Genomic DNA, 22,876 nt, shown 5'->3' with positions numbered 1-22,876 from the left:
TTTATCATAGAGTTGAGAAGTACTGTAATACAACAGGAGACAAGGTGGAAAGGGAAAAAGCAAGCCACAGCACTCAAGACTAGCTTGTTTTATGCAAAAATGAGATCCACTGAAGCACTAACAAGAAATGAGTGCAGTCTTTAAGATGCATAAAAATGTTCATTAGCATTCTGAAGGGAAGGTCTGACCAAACTTTCTTCTGCAGCACTGCTGTTATCACCTTAATTTTTGTCTTCCTGCATTAATAGTTTCAGATTTACAGTCATCTTCACAAGTATAATCTTTCAAATTTCTCCTGTAAAATTATTTACAGTAGATGTATCAGGAAACACATTCCATCTCCCATGTAGTAACTTAACTTTAGAATCAGACAGATACCACCTCTGCCACTACCTTCTGTAAAGGTCCCAGTGTGGGGAAGCCAACATGCAGAACAGCACTGACACAAGGTGGCTGCATACAAAATTACTTTCTGCCACTACATAAGTGTTAGAATAAACTTGAAATATTAATAAACGCTTCCAGAGACAGAGTTAGAGTGCTAGACCTTAAAGTTTCTTCAGTTTATTAAATGATGCCACAGCACAGGCTGTTTTCCATAGATGTAGCTTTAGGTGTGCAGTCACTGAACAAAGAGTTGGCATATCCAGACAAATACAGTGCTCTTTAACACATTCTGTAGGTGTACATACACGTGGCAGTGTGCACAAGCAGAGATCTCGTTTGAAGGTCCACCTGAAGAAGTTACTCCTGGCTACACTGACAACTATGTTTTGCTACTGTGCCTTTGTTAAACAGTGATTTTGCTTCTGCTTCTAAAATAAGGCGGCAAACGGGGAGTACAGCATCAGGCACCAGGCTGGCACACACTCCACCTGGAGTATGCCCACATTACTAAGAACACTATAAGGAGAGAGATATCAAACAGTGTTGGCAGGTAGAAACTTGAACATATATATATATATATATATATATTCTTCAGATATGAACTAGCATAAAAATTTCTAGTCCACATACCAGTCTTTAATTCATAAATCCTATACAGATAAATGCATATTAAAAAGAGCAAATCCTTATGTAAAATACTGAAATAAATGCTGTTAATAAATTAAGTTAAAAAATAATGACAATGATTCAAGAAACAGGTAGACTAAAAAGATGTTAATCAGAAGAAAAGAACTGAAATGTTTCAGAGGTTTTATAAACCGTATTAAATTACATTTCACATACACTTTGTTACTCTTTTAGAAGAGCATAAAAATGTAAACATTTCTTGCCTTTTTCCTCCTTTTTGTTTGAAGTAGTCTACTCACAGTCCATGCAGAATCTTGCCATCAACTATCTTCAGTCACTGAAGACTTGACTTTAAGACAAAAGAACTGTAATAAAAAGAAATCTAGAAAACTATTGTAGCCTAACAGAACTGTTGCATTCACTTGATTTATTTAGCATAGCCACAGAACAAAATAATTTGTACATTCAATCACATTAAAAATAAGGAATTACAAAGCAGTCCACATTTAATCTAAGTGCATTCCTTTGGAGTAACAGTTCTTTTTGTTTCACTTGTACGTCTTCATATGCCAAAGGCCATCATTTAAATAGTGGATGTTTTCGATACCAATCCCTTTGTTGACCTTCTCACTGCAGGGGGAGGGAAAAGGTACAGAAGCATTAGCTAGGTTAAATATTACAGCACTACAAAATACTACAAAATTTTCAAGTAGAAAATGCAACATTTATCAACTGGAAGGGCAGAAGCTATCATCCGCTGTGTCACAATCTTCAACAGCAGGTAGACAAGAAACAGTATTTGCTATTACATGTACCCACTTTGCTGAATGATAAGAGGACAGTATTTGCCTTCCGTGTTTTCTCAACAAACATTCCACAATATTTTTAACTACTTTTTAATGTGAGGCAGGTTTCAGACAACACTTTTGCTACTTATTTTAAGCTTTTCACTCTGAAAGTAGCAGAGCAGTTTTAAGTGACTCTCCTCCTCCAAGCACAGGAGGTTGTGTAACATGGCTAGCATGTGGAATTTGACAAGTTCTGGCTCCAGGTGCATCAATGACACAATCAAATACAAGTAAGGTGCTTCACTGATGGTTGTGAACATCTACCAACTTAATAAAGTGTTACAAATGCTGCATTTAAGTGCCAAGGACTTGCAGCATATGTCACAGATGTAATATCTTTCTACCTCTTTTGAGTCAGGTCATCTTTTAAAGACAACTGGTTTATGTGTCTGCATCGGATTTGTGTTCATCTTTTTTCCAGTACCTTATTCCACAGAAAAAAATCTAGTTTTGTCACTATAAACAAGACAAATCTCTTCATTCTAGGACTGAGACAAGTTTCATTCCCCTGAAGAATATAGTTTACTATATTTATGCTAAGTGTCCCATTACTTATACAACTTGTCTAAAAGTAATCAGGGAGGAAAATACCACTACGTTAATTGCAACAACACATCATGTACCATAGTCACACCAAGTGACAAATCATACTGTTGCACTATTTCCATACTAACAGGCTGCACAGATCAGTATCATTTCCTCTCCAGTTCATGTTGTTTCTCACAGGAACAGGATAGTCAGCTGCAAGGCTGCTGAATTAGGAGTTAGGAATACAGATGATCTTGATTTGCAGCAATCACAGCAGATCACTGCAGATGTAGGACTGGGACAGAAGCAGCTACTCTTTCCACCTACTCCTGAAGACTTTTGAGGGCACTACAAAGAATCCTAAGGAATGTAATTCCTCAACAGCTACAGGAGGTCCAAATCCAGTTTGCTGCAGTCCCACTCTATCCCTGCCCTCTGTAACACATTCCCACCTCTTTTCCCAGTGCTGTTAGGACCATAGAGTGACCCAGCACAGATGATGATCCTGCTGCGAATTACCTCCACATGAAAGAGCAACTTGTTTGCATCAAAATCAGCTTCCTCCCACACAGAAGTGCTAGATGGGGCTGGAACCCACAGCAGCCCAAACCTGCTGGGTGCAGCTTACAACCTGCTGTGAGGTATTACAGAACTGAAAGTGACAAAGTGGTTCAGCTACTTATGATTTAGCTCTATCTGAATGCTACAAACAATTAACATCAATTTCTATTTTCTGTCTCTTTTCCTTCTCAAGTAATTTTCAGTTGACACTTATTCCCCGAACAGGCTTCTGCATTTCACAACAAGCTCATCTAAGCTGGCAAGGACATCAAGCAGGAATCCTGCGTGTGGGCTCAAGGTAAAGAAAAAGAGAAGGTCACGGAGAAAAGCCCAACTGTCAACCAAGTGCCAGCAGGACTTTAGTCTCTGCTGTCCCTGCAGACAAAAAATTACTTTCAACCCCCTCAAATCCAAATAACATCTCTTGCCCAGCCCAGACAGTAAGTACTCCATACAAGTATTTCTTTGTTCAGCAATACCTTTGATAAAGTATGATCAGAGAGCAAGAAATACTGACATTCATTGGCAGTACAAATGTTGTGCATCTTAAAAATCCATATTCACGTGAAAAGAGCTATTTTGATTTCAGTCAATAAACAAATAAGCAGGGAAGCTACACCCGTCCTCCTGTTCTTCCCCTATTAATCAACACAATGAAATCTTAAATTCTGTACTTGAACAACATATGCTGCAACAGCAATGCAGTAGCCTTGACAGTGGTGCTTATATTTCAAACTAGCATAAGAATAATGACATGGGGCAAGTTATATTTCAATTTTTAACACACTTACATGTCCTCAGCTGACATCTTCATTACTCCCACACATAATGCATGTTGTTTTCCCTCTGCCATTATTGCCTACAAATTACCACTAAGGAAAACAGACTGGTTTTAAAACTGTTTCAGAAAAGCAGTATGAGGAAACATATTCCCAAAAGGTTTCAAAATTCAGTGTTGAACTTTTAGTAATTCTAGAGCTCCAGCTCTTAAAGGTAAGAAAAACAATGCACTGCATTTAACAATTGAATCACAGTGTGTAGAACAAAGCATGTATTTAGGAACTTCGAACAGCAATTACAGAAAAAGATCTCCCACACTACACTCCTTTGTTTATAACACTGATGGCCTCATCCTTTCTGAAACAAAACTGCACATGTTTGTGGGATCATTTCAGATTCCAAGGTACAGAGGAATTGAGACACAAACCTAAAAAAAGCAGAAGTACTGAAATCAGATGCATCTTTTCAAAGCTTAGCAACACTGATGGTAACTACTGATCTCTTCCAATAGCATCTAACAACAAAAGCAGCACAGCTTGGTGGTTTTAATGCTGTGTGCACTCAGGGTTCCTTTCTCCGTAATATAATGAACAGGAGTGAATTAGTGTATTTTCCTCTTTTTATATATGCTAATTTCATCAATCACCTAAGAGTAAGTCCTGACTATAGCAAAGCTGATCCTAGACATCTTTCCAAATTCCCTAGGAACAGGAACAAATTCTTCTGTAACTGAAGGAGATACAAGATTAAGGCGGCAGTGGAAAAGTTAAACTGTACCTCATCTGTTTTAACAATTCTGCCTAAACTCAAAGAAGCTCCGCTTATCAATTAGATTAGTGGAACAGCATCCCACCCAACAACATAACAGGACTAGATATTTGGTTTGGAACATCACAGTAAGTAAAAAAAAGAAAATAAATATGGACAATGTTAACCATGCCAAGTAACATCTGAACCTCTGCAACTCTCTTCAGATTACTAGTTATTCCATGAAACACCATTAAAATAAACAGCAGTTCAGATTATGAGCAGCTGAGAACACAACATAAATTTAACTCATCTCACAGCAAGCAGTAATCCATAGTTAAAGAAGGATACAACAACAGTATCAATGGCAGCAGGGTAAAGTTTTGCTCCAGGAGACGTCAGGCCAGGGCACATTATATTAGCTCCACTTAGTACAAACTTAATGGCGCCTTTATCAACCTGCTGATGTGGTAGAATAAATGGGTCTAGGAAGGGAAAGATACAGCATCACAATTAACATGGTAAAATGGCAACTCATTATCCAGGCAGTTTAGATGTGGCAATTAGATATATAATGTGCTAAGAGGGTAAGAAGTTTGTGAAGCAATCACTGAAGCTCCTGCCGGTCTGTGCTGCCCCAAAAGGACACAAGTAATGCTCTGGCAGACCACACCTTTTATCCAAGAACAAAAAGGGATTCCAACACTGAGCCCATGCCTCCTGTGTATTCATATACTGAGTAACAATTTGAAGAAGTTCCCCCAACGAAAACAACCACACAAGAGCCCACATACTAAGAGGTCTTAAAACTAAGGGCTCTTAAACCCCTCAAATTACACAACCAAGCCCTTCCATGAAAAAGACACAGTTGAACATTAACAGGACAAAAAAGGCAAAGATGGACAAAATTCATGAAAATTGTTGGCTCTCCAAGCCAGCCTTCACGTGCACACACCTTCATCAAGTATTTCAAATACTGAGATTTGACTGAACGTTTCTAAGGATACCTACCCTCGTCAAAACCAGAGTAACACAATCAAGCAGAACAATGAGGACAGCAAGAAAAATAATGCGAGAGTAAATTGGATAAAGTAAAAAGCACAAAGCACGCAACCAGAAATCCTTACAGGAGACAAGTATATATTACATTATTGAACTCATGAGTAAAGAATTGTACTCTTATTAAATTCTTATTAAAGAAGGAAGTGAAAAGGAAGACTTGAAAGAACAAGGACAGGAACTAACAACAGGAAATTCAGATCTCTGTCCTAGGGAAGCCACTCTCAAGATTTTTTTTTTTTTTTTTTTTGCAGAGCATTGCACAATTTAATTCTTAGATATCAAATTTCAGACTGTTTAACATACAGCATTACAGCAAATATGAGGGAAGCAATCCATACAGGCACCTGAAATAGCAAAGCAATACATTACACTTTAGAAAGTATATTGTATTTTTAAGATCTATTCTAGACACATATATAAAATGTGTAAGCAGTAAGTTCTTTATAATTGGGTTCTACAGAAGTCCTGTGGAATCACACTCTTGCTCCTCTCCCCAGCCCTGCCACCCTCAGGAAACTTACATTTGTGAAGCAACCTTAGTGTCGGGTAGAAAATCCCTTCTCTTTGTCTGAAGAACAGCAGCTCCCCGTTCACAGTGAGGATTTCTATATGTTCATGGCTGTAAGGTTAAGGAAAAAAATTATTCCAATAGATGCCTTACCCTTTCAGAGTTTAAATGAAAGATTTCACTTCACAAAGCCTGTTCTCTCTTGGCATCTGAGGATCGAGACACTCAATTTGCAAAAAAATTTTAAACTCTGTAATGGTTTGTTCCTCAGCACTGGCCCCTGCACACTGCCTTCCCCTTAATAAAGGAAGAAGAAATCTACAGACAAATACTCAGCTCTTCATTTTGTTTTAAATGCAATAGAGAGAGGACAAGGAGAAAGAATCAGCAAAGCTATGCTACCTCTATAAAACAAAAAATGAAAGGAAATACTTCAGATAGCATATGGAACCCCAAAGACAGTAAGAAAAAAAACCCAACACACACACTACTGGAAGCAATCCAAATAAGTTCAAGGTTCCATATCCACAAAGCTGAATCTTTATTCAATAACAGGCTGATTATGTGGAGAGTCCTTACATAGGTTACACATTCATTACTAGGCAGCATTTTTGTTTTCATCAAATAATAGTATCTTCTAGAGTGTGATGAGCACATGGAAGCTGTCTGGTTTGGACACAACATAGACTATTATCTATCAAGAAAATAGTGTTTTTCAAGAACACCAGGTTCATTGACTATACAAAGCAAACATACAAAGGAAGAAACCCCAGCATCTTGAGAGAAAAGCTTAAGAGAAAAGAAACTTACCATCTTACTATTTTGACTGGGTCTTTCTTTGGCATGATCTGGTTTAGCCATGGTTCAATAACAGGAAACTGGTCTATCAGTTGATTCTTAATTCCTTTAATAACTGAAGTCTTCAGCTGGATGCAGTTTGATACATTCTCCTTTTCATCAAATCTGTCAAGCGAGTGAAAACGTTTCAGAAAAGCACAATTCACTGCTCAAAAGATGCCACATCCCAGCAAGACTCTTCAGAAGCATTTCTAAATTTGCTGGAAAACATTAACAGTATCACACCTGCCCAATTTTCAAACGTAGGATTTCAGGAGGCATGGTCCCCTGGGAACAGTGGGCTGGGGAAAGGCAGGGGGTCCCCACCCATAGGCCGTCTTTGTTCGTACACTTCATATGCATCCACAAAATACGGGTTTGCCCTCACAGACACACACCTTAGCACAGAGCATTACTTCATTCAGCCCCTAGAGCAGACATGGCTGGTAACACAAACACCTACGGCCCTGCTCACATGTATCTGTAGGAATCCTTCACCTTCACCACAGGCGCGGAACCGCGCTTTGTACCACCTAGGAGCTCACACAAGTTCGTGACTCAGCTCACTGTCTAGGGTTTTGTCTCTTCACAAGCAAGTGCCCAAACCGCCCAGACCAGCGCCCCCGGAGGCAAAACTGGCGGCGGGGCCGCGCCCAGCGCCCCAGGGAGGCCGCAGCAACCGGCAGGGAGAGGAGCCGGCCGCTCCAGTCCCAGCCCCTGAGAAAGGCCCGGCCCGGCCAGGCCGAGCCCTGGTACTGAAGGGGCGCCGAGCCCGTGCCGACCCCCTTTCCCCACCTCCCCCCGCCCGCAGGCCCCAGCCCCACTCACTTCTTGAACATCCTGGGGGCGGTGGGCGCCGGGCGGGCGGGCGGGTGCCTGGGGCCGGCAGGCGGGCACCCACAGCCTCCACGCTCCCTCACACGAGGCTCCCAACACTCCCCTCCGCGCGGGCCGGAAGCGCCGCCCGCTTTACGGCCTGTCGCGCTGCTTCTATGACAACGGAACGCACGCAGCATCGCTGGGGCCGACGGGGACTACAATTCCCAGCGGAAGGCACGGCGCCTCGGCGCATGCGCGCTGCATCCCGAAGGTCCCGTTCGCTTTCCCCGTGCGCCCGACAGCGAACAGCACGGGTCGGCTCGACCGAACCGCCCGCGGGGCTTCCCCAGGAGCCAGGCGCTAGTTACGTGCTGTTTTCCCAGGTAACACATCCGTTTGCATTGAAATAAACCCCTTGGAAGCGCTAACAGCTGGTAACAGCGTTTCAACACAAGGTATGTTTAGCAGGACGAAACGCTGCCACCTTCAAGCTAGCAGAGCAAAAGCCACCCTCCTCCTCCCCCACCCAGCTGAGAACGGGACACGAGATCCTGCTGACAGCGCTTGGGATAAAATACCCAACAAGGCATTTATTGTAACAGAGAAAGGACTGGAGCCAAGCGGGAACCAGTAACAGGAAGGGAAGGTGCTGAAGAAACCTGTCTCGCAGTGAAGATCTCAGCTGCCAGACAGAGAGATGGGGTCTGGTGAAGACGACTGCGCTACTTGGCGGTTATTTGAATCAAATAAGGTTTTGGTTGGTGATGGCTGCAGGAATTGTGAATTATCAGCAGACAAAGGTGGATAGAGGGAGCTTACCATACTGCCTTTTGAGTCTCAAGAGCAGGCATGCATGTTTGTGTTCTTTCGGCAGGTACCTACTGTATAAGCACATGTAGAGGCAACTGCCCTGTTTCTTTTCAGAGTGATGGAAATGTTTCCTCTGGCATGAAGAGAAGGGAGAGGATGTAAAAGACCTCAGCATTTATGCTAAGCACCAAGTTCTTTTTTCTATACAAAACAAATTAATCAGCTTTGATACTATAACAAATAACTAAAACCTAAAATTTAAAGTTCTATCGGTCAAATAAAGTAAAACCAAGCCTTCATACGTGGTATCATTTATTCAAACAGTGAAATACATAGTCAGGAACACACTTAACTGGCATTTAACTCGTGGATGCCACCTCCACCTATTCTGTACCATCACTAAAAATACTGAGCTATAATCAGGAATTCAATTTTAACTGGAACACGGCGTCATTGCTCATGCCCAGATTAGAAAGCGGGAACAGGAGTTTATCACACTGACAAACCACTCCACACAGGTTTTGTGCTCCTCAGAATAACTTCTATGAAATAATAGATTGCCAAGTAAAGAATCCTTGCAGGTGTGCTCACATTTTTAAACTGTAGTGAAATATTCATTACATTCCCACCTTGAGTGTTACAAGGTAAGCTTTTATCCTCAGGGATTCCTAATGAATATGGCACAGCTCACTGAAGAAAAAACACCTGAACCACAGCATAAAACAGCAACATTAGTTCCTAATTTTCAAAAATGGCTTTTGCCAACAGGAAACTCTTCTCTCTGTTCTGGTGCCTTAAAGCACTTGGACCACTGGCTCCTCCAGAACTGAGCTAACTTAGCTACATGTTCTTGCTTGGGCTAATTTACGACCTTGAGAGGCTCCTTGAGTTGTTTCCTTTTGCAACCTATCTCTCAGGCCTTATCAACAGGAGGAAGCCTACATTGTTTTGAGAGAAGACGTCTGGTTCTCTTGTTGCATACTCTCCTTATCATGAGAATCCTTGTAGCTTCTATACACACTGAAATACTAGTTTAAGAATCCTTGTAGCCCTAAGTCTCTATATTCAGTGAAATACTAATTTAATTTGGTATCATATCCAGCAAATGGCTTTACAGCCCCAACAGAAACCACCCCTTAGGATCCTATGCTAAACAGAAAGGATTAAAATCTCTCCCATGTTTCAGTGGGAAAAGGGCAAAATCCATTGCACTTGGCTCCCCCAGTGCTCCACCTTGACTCACCCACTCTCCACATATCCCAGAGCACGTCTGACCCAGGGCTGCAGTCTGACTGATGGGACACAGCTGCCAACGCCTCCCCACCTGAAGGACAGCATTGAAGGATAACCCTCCTGCTTCTCCACTTCCTCATGTCTCCTCTTTCATAGTCCAATCATTTTCGCCAAGCAAGAAACTGTAGACACTTAAGATGTTTTACATCCCTACACCTCTTACGTTACTTGGCTTGAGTGAATGTGACAGCTACTGGTAACAGAGAAAAACTTGACAGCATAATTGTACCAGTTTTATTTCCTTAGCAAACCTGTTTCTTTTTATTACATCTGATTTGGAAAGTAACTTACTTTTTGTAACTTGTGAGCAAAGCATCGTGTCCTAAAGCCAGTCACAACCAGACTGAAGGTCTGGTTGGTTTTGGTTTCTTCTTAAAGATGTGCTTTTCTACCTATCACCAGCACTGTGTTTCAGGCCTCAGGAGCTGCCCGACAGCTACTCAGACAGAAAAACCTCTGCAGAATTATTGTCACACCTCCATGAACCACCATTTGTCAGGACAAGTCCGCTATCGTTTTCCACCGAACACAGACACAGCAGGCTCTCCAGAGCAGCTCTGCAGTCGGAGGGCAGGGGAACGCTCTTGGCCAAAGTCCCTGGAGGATCCGTTCTGGAAGAAAACCTCATCACTTGTTTTGTTACTTTTTCTGCCGTTATTTGTCAATAGCCATTGAATCATACCAACAGTCTCAGAAAGCTCACATTTCCTTTAACAGACAGAGATACAGATCCTGTAACAGATACAGCAGCATCAAGGAAGAGCCACTAAAGGTCCATGGTTTCTCGTTTTGCTTCCAGACGTTTAAATATAAGTAAATAGTAGAAACCACCACCCCAGGCAGTGCAAGTCCACATATATATTAAAATCATGTTAAAAAGTTGACGCTAAATGATCGGTTACATAGCACTGTAAGGAAAATCATTCCAGGACCAGCTCGCAGGCCGCCGCCATTCCGGTCCCGGCCTCAGCTCTGACAGACCCGGTTGGGCCCCGCGTTTACCTCAGCAGAAGAGCTGCGGCCCTGACCCGCCGCGCTGCCGGATGGGAAGGGAGGGGACCGGACCTCAAGCTCCCGATACGGACCGCGACGAGGGCCAAGCCCCGCGGCCGCCCGCCGGGCTCCGCCCCCTCCGCGCTCACGCCACACGAAGCGCGGCAGCCACGTCCCCGTCCTGCGGGACGCGGTAACGAGTGCGGCCGTTACGCGCGGCCGGCAGCTATGATCACTTCCGGTAGGCCAGAGGGCAGCGGGAAGCGGCGGGGGGGAGCGGCGGCAGCCGGGCCGTGCGCCGGAGGTGGGGCCCGCCGCCTTACCCGGGCTGCCCGGCCGCGCTTCCGGGCGGCCGCGCCCCGGCATGCACGGCGACCGGATATGCCGCCATCTTTAGGCTCCCTCTCTGCCGTGTATTGACAATAACAAGCCCCGGGCCGGGCCGTCCCCCCTCAGGCAGCGCGAGCAGGCGGCAGCGAGGGGGGAAGGCGGGAGCCCCAGGAGAGCGGGCCGCGGGGGAAGAGCGGGCCGGGCGGCGGCGGGGCAGCGGGAGGTGTGGGGCGAGGGGCTGGAGCCGAGGCGTGAGGGAGCCGCGCTCAGCCTTCCCCGCTGCTGCTCGGAGGAGACGAGGCGGCCGGAGCAGGAGGGGAGCGAAAGGAAAAGCCGGGGGAGCGGGCAGCCGCGGGGAGATACCGGTGCTGGAGAGAAGAATTGAAGTAGTGGGTGGCGAGAGGCAGGAACAGGAGACGCTCCGCTGAGAAGGGAGTGAAAGCAAGAAAGCAGAGACCAACTACGCGAAGAAACAAAGTAATAAAGAAACGGGGAAGAGAGAAGATAAAGTGACTCCTTCGAGAAAGAAGAAAGCGACGGAGAGGGAAGACGGAAGGACTCTACTGATGAGAGAGAGGAGTTGAAAGATCCCCTCGAGAGACACCGAGCAGAGACTGACTCAAACTCTCTCTCTCTCTTTGTCACGTCACAAGGATTTGATGCCCCTCAGCCTGTTCACTTCTGTGTGTTCATGTTTCCCACAGGTTTCTCTTCCCCCAACCCCCCAGCTGCAGCCCAGGAGGTCAGACCTGCCACTGATGGTAATACCAGCAGCAGCTCCTCCTGCAAGAAGAGAAAGTTAAATAACAGCAGCAACAGCAATTCTGAAAGAGAGGAATTTGATTCCATTTCTTCCTGCGCCTCCTCTCCTTCCAAGAACACCTCCTCATCGTCTTCTTCCATCATCTCCACCTCCTCGTGCTCCTCCTCAGGGGTTGCCTCTTCTAACCATCACCTCCAGAAGAAGCTGCGCTTTGAGGACTCCGTGGATTTTGTTGGACTCGATGTGAAGATGGCTGAAGAGTCCTCTTCATCCTCCTCTCCTGCTGCCTCTTCGCAACAGCAGCACCAACAACAGCTCAAAAATAAAAGCCTTTTAATTTCATCAGTGGCTGTGGGGCACCATGCAAATGGCCTGACCAAAGCTGCCTCCTCTACTGTTTCCAGTTTCGCCAACAGTAAACCTGGCTCCGCTAAGAAATTAGTGATCAAGAACTTTAAAGGTAACAGGCCATAATTTGTCACAACCTGTGGGGAGCTGATGCTCACCTTTGTGTTTTGTTTTCGATGTGAAAACCGGTTGGCTTTCAAATAGCTCCAAGTTTTACAGGAAATGCTTTTCTGTGGTGAATGTTTCTGTGCTTATGTAAAGGGGGAATAATGTCTTATGATGCATACTTGCCCAGTCATGTATACATCCTGAGCTGCACTTTGCTGTTTGGGATTATTTTTCAGACTCCTTTCACTCTGTCTCTTGAGGAGGCCTTAACTTGTTAGACAAAAGCTTTTACTACATTAAGTGTGTAAATGACTTTTATTAAGACTTCTAACGTTTGATTCCTCTTTTCTAGTAATCCTAATTCAGGGTTTAGTGTATGTATATTTTTTAGCCCAGTGTATGATAAATCTTCGCACAGACTGTGGGGGGTTTGTTTTGAAACTGGGCCTGAATCTATAGGTGCCTTGCATCTATCCATGTTGTCTGTTTATAGGTTAATCTGCCTGTGCTTGGTTTTAAATGGTGAAACTAAGGTGATTATAAGGCTATTATGGTGGATTTCCTTTCTGGTTTCCCCATTTGCCATTAAAGTAGGTAGTTCAGATTTTTGCTGAGTGTTTTCCTTGCAATATCCTCGCTGTGATTTTTATTATTTAACTCTTTCTTGTCTTTTCTGTCTTAAAGTACTCTCACTTTACAAGTTTACATTATTTTATAAAATCTCTCAAAAGATGTTTGAGACTTTCAAATATTGTTACTAGAGACCAGCTGAAGCAGAGAAGTTAAACTTTTCTGTGGTGATGCTGCTTCATTTTCTAGCAAACAAAACCACAAATAGGCAGAAAGCTTGGCTAAACTTCTGTCGGTTTTTTCCCCATAAAGATGAGGAAGTCATACGCTTTCTTACTTCCTGTCTCTTATTATCTTCTGAAATAGTCTAGTAGCTTGCGTTCTTGGGTTGAGGGGTTTTTTTCCCCATGTGTTGGGGTTGGCGGAGGGTGTGAGACAAGGGGGTCAGGTGAAAGATGTTACTTGCATTAAAAATTATTTCTAAATACACATTTGATAGAAATTTTCGGTAGAGACATCACGCAAGTTAAGGATTAGGATTCTTTTAGCCACTGTGTTTTATAGCAATTCGTGATCACAGTGTAACTTTTTGCTCTGAGGTCCTTGTAATCCTCAGAAATGTTGTCTGCCCATTATGTCATTATAATTTAGTTTTATTAATGTCAATTTTATAGTTACAGTGCATGATAGTGAGAAATAGAGGCCATTCTTCTGTTGCTTGTACACTGTTGTCTATAAGGGAAGGCAACTTTTTGTGTTTAAAGTATTTGTTAAACGTCACGGATTGCATGGTGCTGTGATCGTCATTGCTTATGAATTGGTATTTGAATCACTTGCTTAAAAAAGTTGTCTCGGGAATTTACCAGCCTTGCTTTTTCTTTACTCTCAAATGCTAAACTGAATACTCATTTTATGGTTGTTGCCTTTATCTTAGTGTGATAGCAGTAACATCCTTCACAACTGAAATAACTTCCTAAAATGCAGAATCATGGTATTTACTCCTGAGTAGCATACTCATTAGCTGCTAGTAAAAACAGGCAAGTCTTACTTGTAGTTAGTTTCTCCAGATTCTTATAATACAGTTAATGCTGGGATGTTGCCAATACTGTAGGGAAATGCTTGGCGGGATAAAAATAAACCCAACAGACTTCTCTCTCTGTTACTTCTAGAGAAATCATAAAGCTTTACAATTTGTTATTTACCTTCAGGTATGTAAAAAGCAATTTCAGTAGAGTATAAACTCTGGGCCGCTTTCACCTGTTGGTGGCATGGATATGAATGTGCCTTCCCCATTAAATTTTCTCCTCTGTTTGGGAACACGCTTGTTAGAACTAAAAATAGTCATTTTAGCTAGTTATGAGAATGCAGAGAATTTAAAAATAGTCCTTGTATTCTGTGGCTGTGACTTGGAGAATCTTTCTTAGCTTGTTGTAAATGTTTTAGTCCTGTTGAAGCTGCAGCATAGCAGAGGCATCTCTAGAGATGCCCCTGAGAGGCTGAGAAAAATAATAGATTCAAATCTGTGAAGCTTGAGCTATTTGAACATTAAAAGAGAGCTTAACTCTTAACAAAAATCCACTGACCAAAGGCAAGAGAGACGTAACTGGATTACTTGTAAGTAGGAAGATTTTTTTCTTACCAACATAAAGCCTGTGTTATAATTACATTATTTCCATGTGTGTTTGTCAAGGGTTTCTTTCTAACTGTTAGTACAAAGTAGAGCTAATGAGCAGTAAATTGGAAAAAAAAAAAAAAGAAAAAAGGCAACTATACACAACTGTATCTATTAACCCACATCATTTTTGGCTTTTTTTTAGCTGTATTGTCTTCGTAGAGAAAAAGCGTAATGAAGGTGTAGATCATTCTTGCTGATTTTTAGCCTTTATCCCTGCTTGAGTTGCTCAGACACAGTATTGTGATTTTTATAAATCACACATCCTGCTTGGGCTTCAGGTGCCGTGATGTGTATGTGAAGAGCAATGCTGAATTTTTTCAATGCATCTGCTTATTCTAAAGAATTTTCCAACTCTCTATCATTTATTTTAAAGATAAACCCAAATTGCCTGAAAACTACACAGATGAAACCTGGCAAAAACTGAAAGAAGCTGTAGAAGCTATCCAGAACAGTACTTCAATTAAGTACAATTTAGAGGAGCTCTATCAGGTAAGTGCTTTAAGTAAGAGCAATGGGGTAGAGCTTTTTGCTTTGTTGTTGGGTTTTTTTCTTGGCTTGATACAGTGGTAAGAATATGAGATTTTGCTTGGTAGCTGCTTTTGTCAAACACAGTCCAAGAGATGGTTTCACTTGCGACAGCTGACAAGAATTAAATAAGGGAAGGAGCTGTATTTCCTTTACTGTTTCAGGGTTTATAGTGTGTAGCTGCTAAAGGAGAAATATGAAATCCTAAAACATTGGTGTTTAGGTAAGAAAAAGATGATTTAATATTAAAATATAATCCTCTTTCTTAAGGCAACGTCTGTTCTCGTTTGAAGATCATAAATCATTTAGAAACTGAAGTGTTTTATTTATTTCCTAAAAGTAAATAGAAGACCATTTTTCTCCATGAATTGTGTTATTTTTATTTGGTTTTGATTTTCTTATGAATCAGTATTCTGTCTATTCTAACAACTGAGAGTCAAATTTTATTCCCAGAAACAGCTCTGATTGCTTTGCCCTAAATGTTTCAGAAAGTCATCAGACTTGAGCCGTATTTCCTAACTTTTATTTACAAGCTCCACTTCTGCTTTTTCAGCTGAATGTGTTAGGGAGACTCTCCCCCTCCTCACCTTTTCCCTACTAACATCATGGTACTTGTGGTTTTAGTGGCCTAGCAACAGTACTGCTTTAGTTAGGTATTAAGAAGCACTTACACTTTTTACTCTACTTTTAAAGCCTGGTTGGCTGTTTGATTTGTTCCTCTGTGTGTATATAGCTTTCTCTCCATCTGTTTTTAGTGTCGCTTCCTCCCCTGTCCTCAAAGTTGCATTTGGATACAACAGATTTCTCAGAAAAGCTGGGAAGAAAAATTGTGTTTGCCAAGGTTTGGGGACAGACTTAGGGGAGGATAAACTGCCATTTCTCATGGAACCAAGTTCCTCAGTCCAGTACGTTTCTGAGCTCATAATAATCTTTTATACTGTTCAGTTAACTTTTAACAGTTTGTCAGGATGAGGCACAGTACTGTTAGTTCTGCAAAACTTGTGAAACTAATAACAAATTGCAACCCACTATATTGGCTGCTATTGTAAATTACTTTAGATTGAACAACAGAGCAAATAACTGATAATTAAATATGTGAAGGATATCCAAAATTGTTTAAAAATACAAAGTTCTACTGAAAGCCTTGCTTCTGCTTCACAATTATCACTTACATTGCTGCTTGCTTTTACTACAGGCCTAATTTTATGTTGCTTGTGCTTAAAAAACAAAAAAAAAAGCACTTTTTTCTTTTCAATGTTAATTTTAACACTGCAGTAACTTCCTTTTCAATGAAACAGGGTGCAAACAAATTAGATTTTTTTCAATAAATCTAAAAATAAATGCTTTGATTAAAAATAGTAATAGGAATCACTAGTGTTTTTAAATGCTATTTAAACTAATGTCATTTCTGAACAGCTGCTTGGTAAATGGATCTGATGCCAAATATGCCTTGGCATACACCATTATCCAGGCATATAGGGGAATTGCAGAAGTTGTGCTGCATACCTTAAAATAAGATACTAGGGGTTTTTTGATGGAATTAAACTTCTTGGGTTTGGTTTAACTCTGATCTGTGCTGGAAAATTGCACTGGGCAAACATTTTGAAGCTTTATTTCTTTGTGGGACACTAGATTCATACTTGCTTTGTTCCTCCTCAGCTAGAGAAGTGATACACATCTTCGAGTGGTTGAAGTGCTGCAGGATTGAAAGCTTCTTTATTAAAATAGTTTTCCCTAAATTAGTACCAGAAAATAGAGATCTAGATCTTTGGTACCAGTCCCTAGTTTTTGTTTGGTTTTGTTAATTTTGGTTGGGTTTTTTTTAATCACAGAGTTAAATACTTCTGGAGTTTCTGCTTTTGCTCTCATCAAAGCTGTGTTCAGTTCTTTTCCCCAGCACACAAACCCAAGTGTGGATGCTGCTGTTTGGTGGGATGGAGAGCCAACCAAAAAAGCCCAACAACAGAATGTATCTTAACCAAAGGCAATATGATTCTTTGCCATCAGATGCTGTGACCATCTTTAGGGCACAGATTCCCTTATCAGAAGGCTTTGTTCCACTAATTCAGAACAAGATAATTTTGTGAACTAGAGCTCCTAAAGTTCTTGGGAATTTTTGATATATTGTTACTATATAACACCAGTAACTAAATTTGGAAGGCATAATATTGCATTAGTGATGTTATGCGCCACAGAGCAAATGTTAGTAAAAGGTTTTATATCAGTGTCTTTAGAAAGTTTAATCTCTTAAAAAAAAAAGTGCCAATTAAGCAAAATTCACAAAATATTTCTGTGGATGTTACCAGTGAAGATACAGAAGTTTTGCACTTGATGTTCAAACACTCTATACTAGCAGATGTGTGTTTAACACTATGGAGTTTGCGATACGCAAATGCAAAAGCACGGCTTTATACTATCACTACATAAATGTAAGTGTATATTAATAGATGTTAACTTACTTCACTAAGAGTTAATGGAATGCGTTTGTCCATCTGCAGTGCAGAGGCTAATCCTTTTAAGGATTTGGAGCAGTATATGTCAATAGTACTTGCTTTGATAGACAGCAGTTACAAAAACATTGGCAGTTGAGACAGATGAAGTATGGCAAAGTGGCCGCTGGTGTGCAGGGCTGATAGGTAGAAGCAAGAGCTGTGGTTGTACAGGAAGCCAGCAAGTTCTGAAATACTCATCTTTCCAGCTCTCAGTTGGCTTCTCCAAATCAGATGGGAGAAAAGAAGAAACGCATTTGTTGCACTTACTGGGGTATAATCAGGCCCTTGAAGTGTAGTGGTTTTATCTCCATTTTCTCCTGAAATGAGAGTAATGGTTATTTCTGGTTTTGTTGCTGTTGCATCTAGGGCCTGGCCCTGCAGGTACAGTAGCAGAACAGAGCTAAGCTGTGTCCATAACCTACTCTGAACAGGGCGCTGTAGAATATGTTTTCCTATCATATCACTGTATTTGCTTGGAGTTTCTTACAGTGTTAAGGCTGAGAGTTGAATTTGTTGCTATTTCCAAATACTAAGACATACACTTCAGTGTACTTTCTTAATTATCATCATTCAGACCTGGTTTAGTCTTAACTGGCATACTCACTTTCTTGCTGTATTCATTTGTTTCTGACGGTAAGCTTATGCAGGGCTGGTTTTCTTTTGTGGTTTCTGTTGTGTGGTTTGGTTTGTTGTAGGGTTTTGGGTTTTGTGGAGGGGTTTTTTGTCAGTGTTTTTTGGCTCCTCCTTGTCCTAGAGCCAGTATTAGCTGTAGTGCACTTGCTCTGGAAAGTTGTGTACTGTTGATACTGAGGCTGATATCCTAGGATAAACTGAGGAACTTCTTGTTTAGTTGGTTTGATTCTTGCTATGCTTTTAGTGATGGCTGCTTACTGTTTGCTGGTGGCTCCTATTTGGACTGTTGGGAAGTACTCTGAGGGACTTCAGTGTAATGGAGTAGATCTGCACTGTATATGCCTAAAATATACTGTCCCTGCATGGTTGCCTGCAGTTGCTTTCAGTTCTTTTCTTCCCGTGAGCTGGTTGTACTGGTAACTGAAGTATTTTACGTAAAAAAATAAATAAATAAAAATAAATGGATAAAATCAAAAGCCATTATACTTGTTCTCTCTAGCTTCTACAGGTGTTTTACAGAATAATTGCATATTGTGTCTTTCATCAGTCTGCAAAGATTTAAAGTTGCTTTCCAAATCTGGGCAATTGGTATTCATTTTGGAAAAGTCTTGAGTTACACTTAGGGATTAAGAATACTTGTTTGCTTGAGCAGTCTCCAGGACAGGTCCCCATTAAACTACTTTTCACTTCTCGCTGTGAAGCACAGAAGAAAATCTTCTAATACTTACGTATGATCTAGAAATCTGAGCTTTGTCACGGCACACATCTGGAATGTAGTAGTTCTAAAAATGAGCCTTTACAAAAATAATTTTTAGTTTAAAAATTGTTCAGGAGTACAGCAACTTATTCAGGCAACGGTTCATGGATGGAGATATAGACACACATATTTTATTTATATGTACTTTGGGGATGAGGGAAGCTTAATCAAGGAGAGAACTGCAAAACGAATTAACACTGGTAGTGCTTTTCTACTAGTATCAGTGTGACTTGCAGAGCACAGCAGTTAATAAAATTAAGACCTTAAATGTCTGCTTTGAAGTATGAAACCCAGCAAGCCGCTGGAACATACTAAACTAACAAACATGTTCTTAGAGATGCAAGCCCTGCAGTTCCTTATGAGATATCAGTACTCCAACTGAAATTAATCAACTGTAAGCTGTTGAGGGCATGGCCTTCCTTTGTCTCTTATTACCACTGTACTTCCATACCTGGTGGTTTGCATGCAGCATTTGACTCTATTATAATAAAAAAGTGGTAGATTTTTTATTGAGAAGCAGAAGAATTCCATGGTTGGTTTGGGGTTTTTTTCCTGTTTCCTTGTAAAACCACATATAAGCATCATATAAACAGATTTCTTAGTATCTGTTTCTCTTTACTTCAGGCTGTTGAAAATCTCTGCTCCTACAAGATCTCTGCAAACTTGTACAAACAGTTGAGACAGATCTGTGAAGACCACATTAAAGCACAAATTCACCAATTCAGAGAATATCCTTTTTTCAGCTGTTGACAAGCCAGAGCGTTTTTACCTGCCAGTTTGTGGTGATGGATTTCTTTGACTAGTTCTGAATTCCTAGTTCTTGCATAATTAGATCAGGTTTTATTTTTTGTGAGACTTCAGAGAACACTACTAGTTCTTTTATGGCTGTAAGCTGTGAGAAAGTCTGAGAAAGTTTCATTGATATCTCTGGAACGCTTAACTTGTCACAAAAGCTGATATTAAACTTAGAGCAAGGCTTAAAAAGACTGTATTGGCTTTATTACCTCATGCCTTTATAATATGTTGAACTTGCCATGCTCAGGTAAACAGGAAAGTCTTCCAATAAGTAGTTGTTTTCTTTTTGATAAGTGCTAGTGGTCTGGCAGCATACAGTGTTAGAGAGTCTGAGAATCAAAATGTTTTCAAAAGTTTTGAGTTGCATCAGATTGAGATCCCATTAAGTGGATATTAATAGTACCAAAACTATGTAATGAGCTGAGTAAAAGTTAAATTTCAAGGACAAAACTTACCTCTTAAGGTTATCTCTTAACATGAGCTGACGTTACAGTAGCTATGTAGTGGTGGCTCTTAAATCTGTTATGAATTGTTGGTAATTGAGGTGTGGGGATATATATGTTTGTTCCACTCCTCAGGGATGGAGGATTGGACAAAGCACTCGAAAGTATTTCAATCCTTATTTTATTAAAACATTTGAATCATTTTGATTTCTTAGTATTAACACAAGGACTCTCATTAAAAATAAATATGTTGCATGAAGTTAACTCTTTTTTTTTTTTTTTTTAATAGGTGAGGTTGTTGTGCTCTGTTAAGTGTCTTTAAAAAAATAACAATGTTGGTTCATTTCATTGCTAACGCTACCTGTTAATCATAATTTCCTTAATTATTTCTTCATGGATTCATTGGATAGTGTCCTTTTTCTAAAGAAAATAGACAAATGTTGGCAAGATCACTGCAGACAAATGGTAAGTTTGTTGTCTTTTTAAAGAAAACCAGTTTACTAGTCAGCGTATGTTTTGCTTAACTTTTTTCTTTTACAAATGTATTGTGCTTCTGAATTGTTGTTTTAATTTTACATAAAGCTTTGTGGTGAAATACAACTCTATCTAGTTTGTCAGAAATCAAGCCTTGAAAATACTTGTCTGTAGTGTGGTTTTTGACGCATTAGTCTGATCTTTAACCCACACACCCCCAACTCCTAACTGGTGTTTCTATACAGACCTGTCTCCTTTTATGCCTATCATAAAAGGAGCTATTCTTTGCTAGAGAAAGATGATAAATGTCACACACATCATCTCACTGAGATTGGCAGAATATCTTAAATCAACAGTGTCTAAGAAAGCACTGCCTGAAACTTGTCAGTGGGTATTTTTGTTGTTGTTGAGCATGATCTGTGTTGCTTTTCAGTTTCAAGAGTAAAATGATTGTGGGGTTTCTTTATTCTTTCTCATAATAGATTATGATTAGAAGTATCTTTTTGTTCTTGGACCGAACTTATGTACTTCAGAATTCAATGCTGCCATCTATTTGGTAAGAGCAAAAAGAAGAAAATTACTGGGGGGGATATTTAAATTATCACATGTATCCTGCTGATTTTCTTATAGTGACCTGTACGTTAAATGGTGAATGCGTACATGCCTGCTGCAAAGGGAGATATCACTTTATTTGCCTTGAGTTACAGAATTCTTCTAGAACAGCTGTGATAGCAAATTTCAGCTAGGTAGATATCAACCTCCCTTTTGTACACTTAAAGGAAAGTGCATGTTTAACAACTGAAGTGCAAGGGTTTGGGTTAACCAGTTACTGGCTTTAATGTACACAGTATTCAAAGTTCTTTAAGTACTTTGAAAAGGAAGAAGTTACCTAGAATAAAAAGAAGTTACTCTCCTATGGACTCAGCCTTTGTGCTGCTCCCCCCACTATTTTAATAACTAGCAAATGCCCTACAGTGCCTTTGGTACTACCTGCGTTACCTTGCCAGAGATTGAAAGAGTGGAGATGGAGGATACAGGTTCTGGCTTTTCCTAAAAGTGTCCCAGCTCACAGTTACAAATTAATGGCAGGTTTTAACTGGGATGCCCAAAGCAGAGATCCTTGACTTTCACATCACTGAGTTCTAAGCTATGCCTAAGAATTAGAGATTAGAAAGAGATGGACAAAGAAAATTATCCAACACCTTAACCATGGAATTGGGACCTCGGGTGACATTATCCTTTTCTTGTGAAGGGTGCTGTTCATTCAGTTTCCATCATCCTGTCAACCAACTCAGAAATAAAGACACTGGAAAGTTAGGTGGTCATTTAGGGAAAAATATGTGCTTTCGTCTTTAAAATCTGTATCTTACTGTTAATGCTTTGTCACAGCTTACTTTAATGTTTATGCGTCTTGAGTCATTCGGGGGGGAAGAATTATTAGAATTTGAAGAATGCTAGCATTTATTGGCTTCTCTATTTGATCCAGATAAAATTTTATATATATATTCGGCTTGATTCTTATGCAATTTATTGAACAATATTTTCTTTCTAGGGATATGGGTCTAGAATTGTTCAGAACTCATATAATCAGTGATCAGAAAGTTCAGAACAAAACTATTGATGGCATTCTTCTCTTGATTGAGAGGGAAAGAAATGGTGAGGCTATTGATAGGAGTTTACTGCGAAGCCTTCTAAGCATGCTTTCTGACTTACAGGTGAGTAAACTTGTTTCACTTTTAAACTGCTAAAGCACTCATATTCTTATTTAATGCTCAGTAAGTTTTACTCTGCATTGCTCTCATGTTGTTTCCCTAGATTTATCAAGACTCTTTCGAACATAGATTCTTGGAAGAGACTAACCGTCTGTATGCAGCAGAGGGACAGAGGCTTATGCAGGAACGAGAGGTATTTTGAATGTTTAACAATATTTTTTATGTCTGATGACCAAGTATTTGTCAGGAAAAGGATCTATTTTGCTGCGTTAGCTAGTATACCGGGCAATAATGTGACCTTTATCTTTTTATAGTACTCTGGAAAAGGAAATTCGCATGCAGACTTCAGTCACAATGCCAATGATTTCTGCTTAGAACTGCTGCTGTCAGACCAGTACTGTCTTCCCACACACACACACCCCTTGATTTATTTCTAATTTATTTTTTTTAA

General features: G+C 40.6%; 2 protein-coding genes and 2 long non-coding RNA genes across 5 annotated transcripts in view; 2 read left to right on the top strand and 2 right to left on the bottom strand.

Moving 5' to 3' along the window:
• Nucleotides 1-1,424: 1,424 nt before the first annotated feature.
• On the bottom strand, nt 1,425-7,879 carry MCTS1 (MCTS1 re-initiation and release factor). Of its 2 annotated transcripts, XM_065689882.1 has the most exons (6): nt 7,714-7,869; nt 6,859-7,011; nt 6,062-6,159; nt 4,830-4,963; nt 3,743-3,810; nt 1,425-1,644 (listed from the first exon to the last, which is right to left on the bottom strand). In XM_065689882.1, exons 1-6 carry the CDS (start codon nt 7,722-7,724, stop codon nt 1,563-1,565), a joined length of 546 nt encoding a protein of 181 aa, XP_065545954.1. In that variant the 5' UTR covers nt 7,725-7,869; the 3' UTR covers nt 1,425-1,562. The 2 variants fall into 2 exon arrangements, with proteins under 2 accessions (XP_065545954.1, XP_065545955.1); XM_065689883.1 differs by lacking the exons at nt 1,425-1,644; nt 3,743-3,810 and adding an exon at nt 3,852-4,158 and having other exon boundaries at nt 4,797-4,963; nt 7,714-7,879.
• Nucleotides 7,720-8,813, top strand: LOC136019562 (uncharacterized). Its single transcript, XR_010614951.1, has 2 exons — nt 7,720-8,087; nt 8,173-8,813. It is a non-coding gene; the product is annotated as an uncharacterized LOC136019562 (long non-coding RNA).
• Nucleotides 8,260-11,127, bottom strand: LOC136019561 (uncharacterized). Its single transcript, XR_010614950.1, has 2 exons — nt 10,099-11,127; nt 8,260-8,647 (listed from the first exon to the last, which is right to left on the bottom strand). It is a non-coding gene; the product is annotated as an uncharacterized LOC136019561 (long non-coding RNA).
• CUL4B (cullin 4B) overlaps nt 10,875-22,876 on the top strand; it is a 25,925-nt gene continuing 13,923 nt past the window's right edge. The window contains exons 1-8 of the mRNA XM_065689879.1: nt 10,875-11,041; nt 11,835-12,353; nt 14,968-15,083; nt 19,626-19,729; nt 20,635-20,704; nt 21,196-21,269; nt 22,266-22,428; nt 22,529-22,618. Of these exons, the coding sequence (XP_065545951.1) occupies nt 11,029-11,041; nt 11,835-12,353; nt 14,968-15,083; nt 19,626-19,729; nt 20,635-20,704; nt 21,196-21,269; nt 22,266-22,428; nt 22,529-22,618 (1,149 nt within the window). The 5' untranslated portion in view covers nt 10,875-11,028. The remainder of the gene's footprint in view (nt 11,042-11,834; nt 12,354-14,967; nt 15,084-19,625; nt 19,730-20,634; nt 20,705-21,195; nt 21,270-22,265; nt 22,429-22,528; nt 22,619-22,876) is intronic.

This window comes from Lathamus discolor, chromosome 9 (genome assembly GCF_037157495.1).
Source record: "Lathamus discolor isolate bLatDis1 chromosome 9, bLatDis1.hap1, whole genome shotgun sequence".
NCBI classification, from domain to species: domain Eukaryota; kingdom Metazoa; phylum Chordata; class Aves; order Psittaciformes; family Psittacidae; genus Lathamus; species Lathamus discolor.
This window is presented reverse-complemented; position numbering and strand designations above follow the sequence as displayed.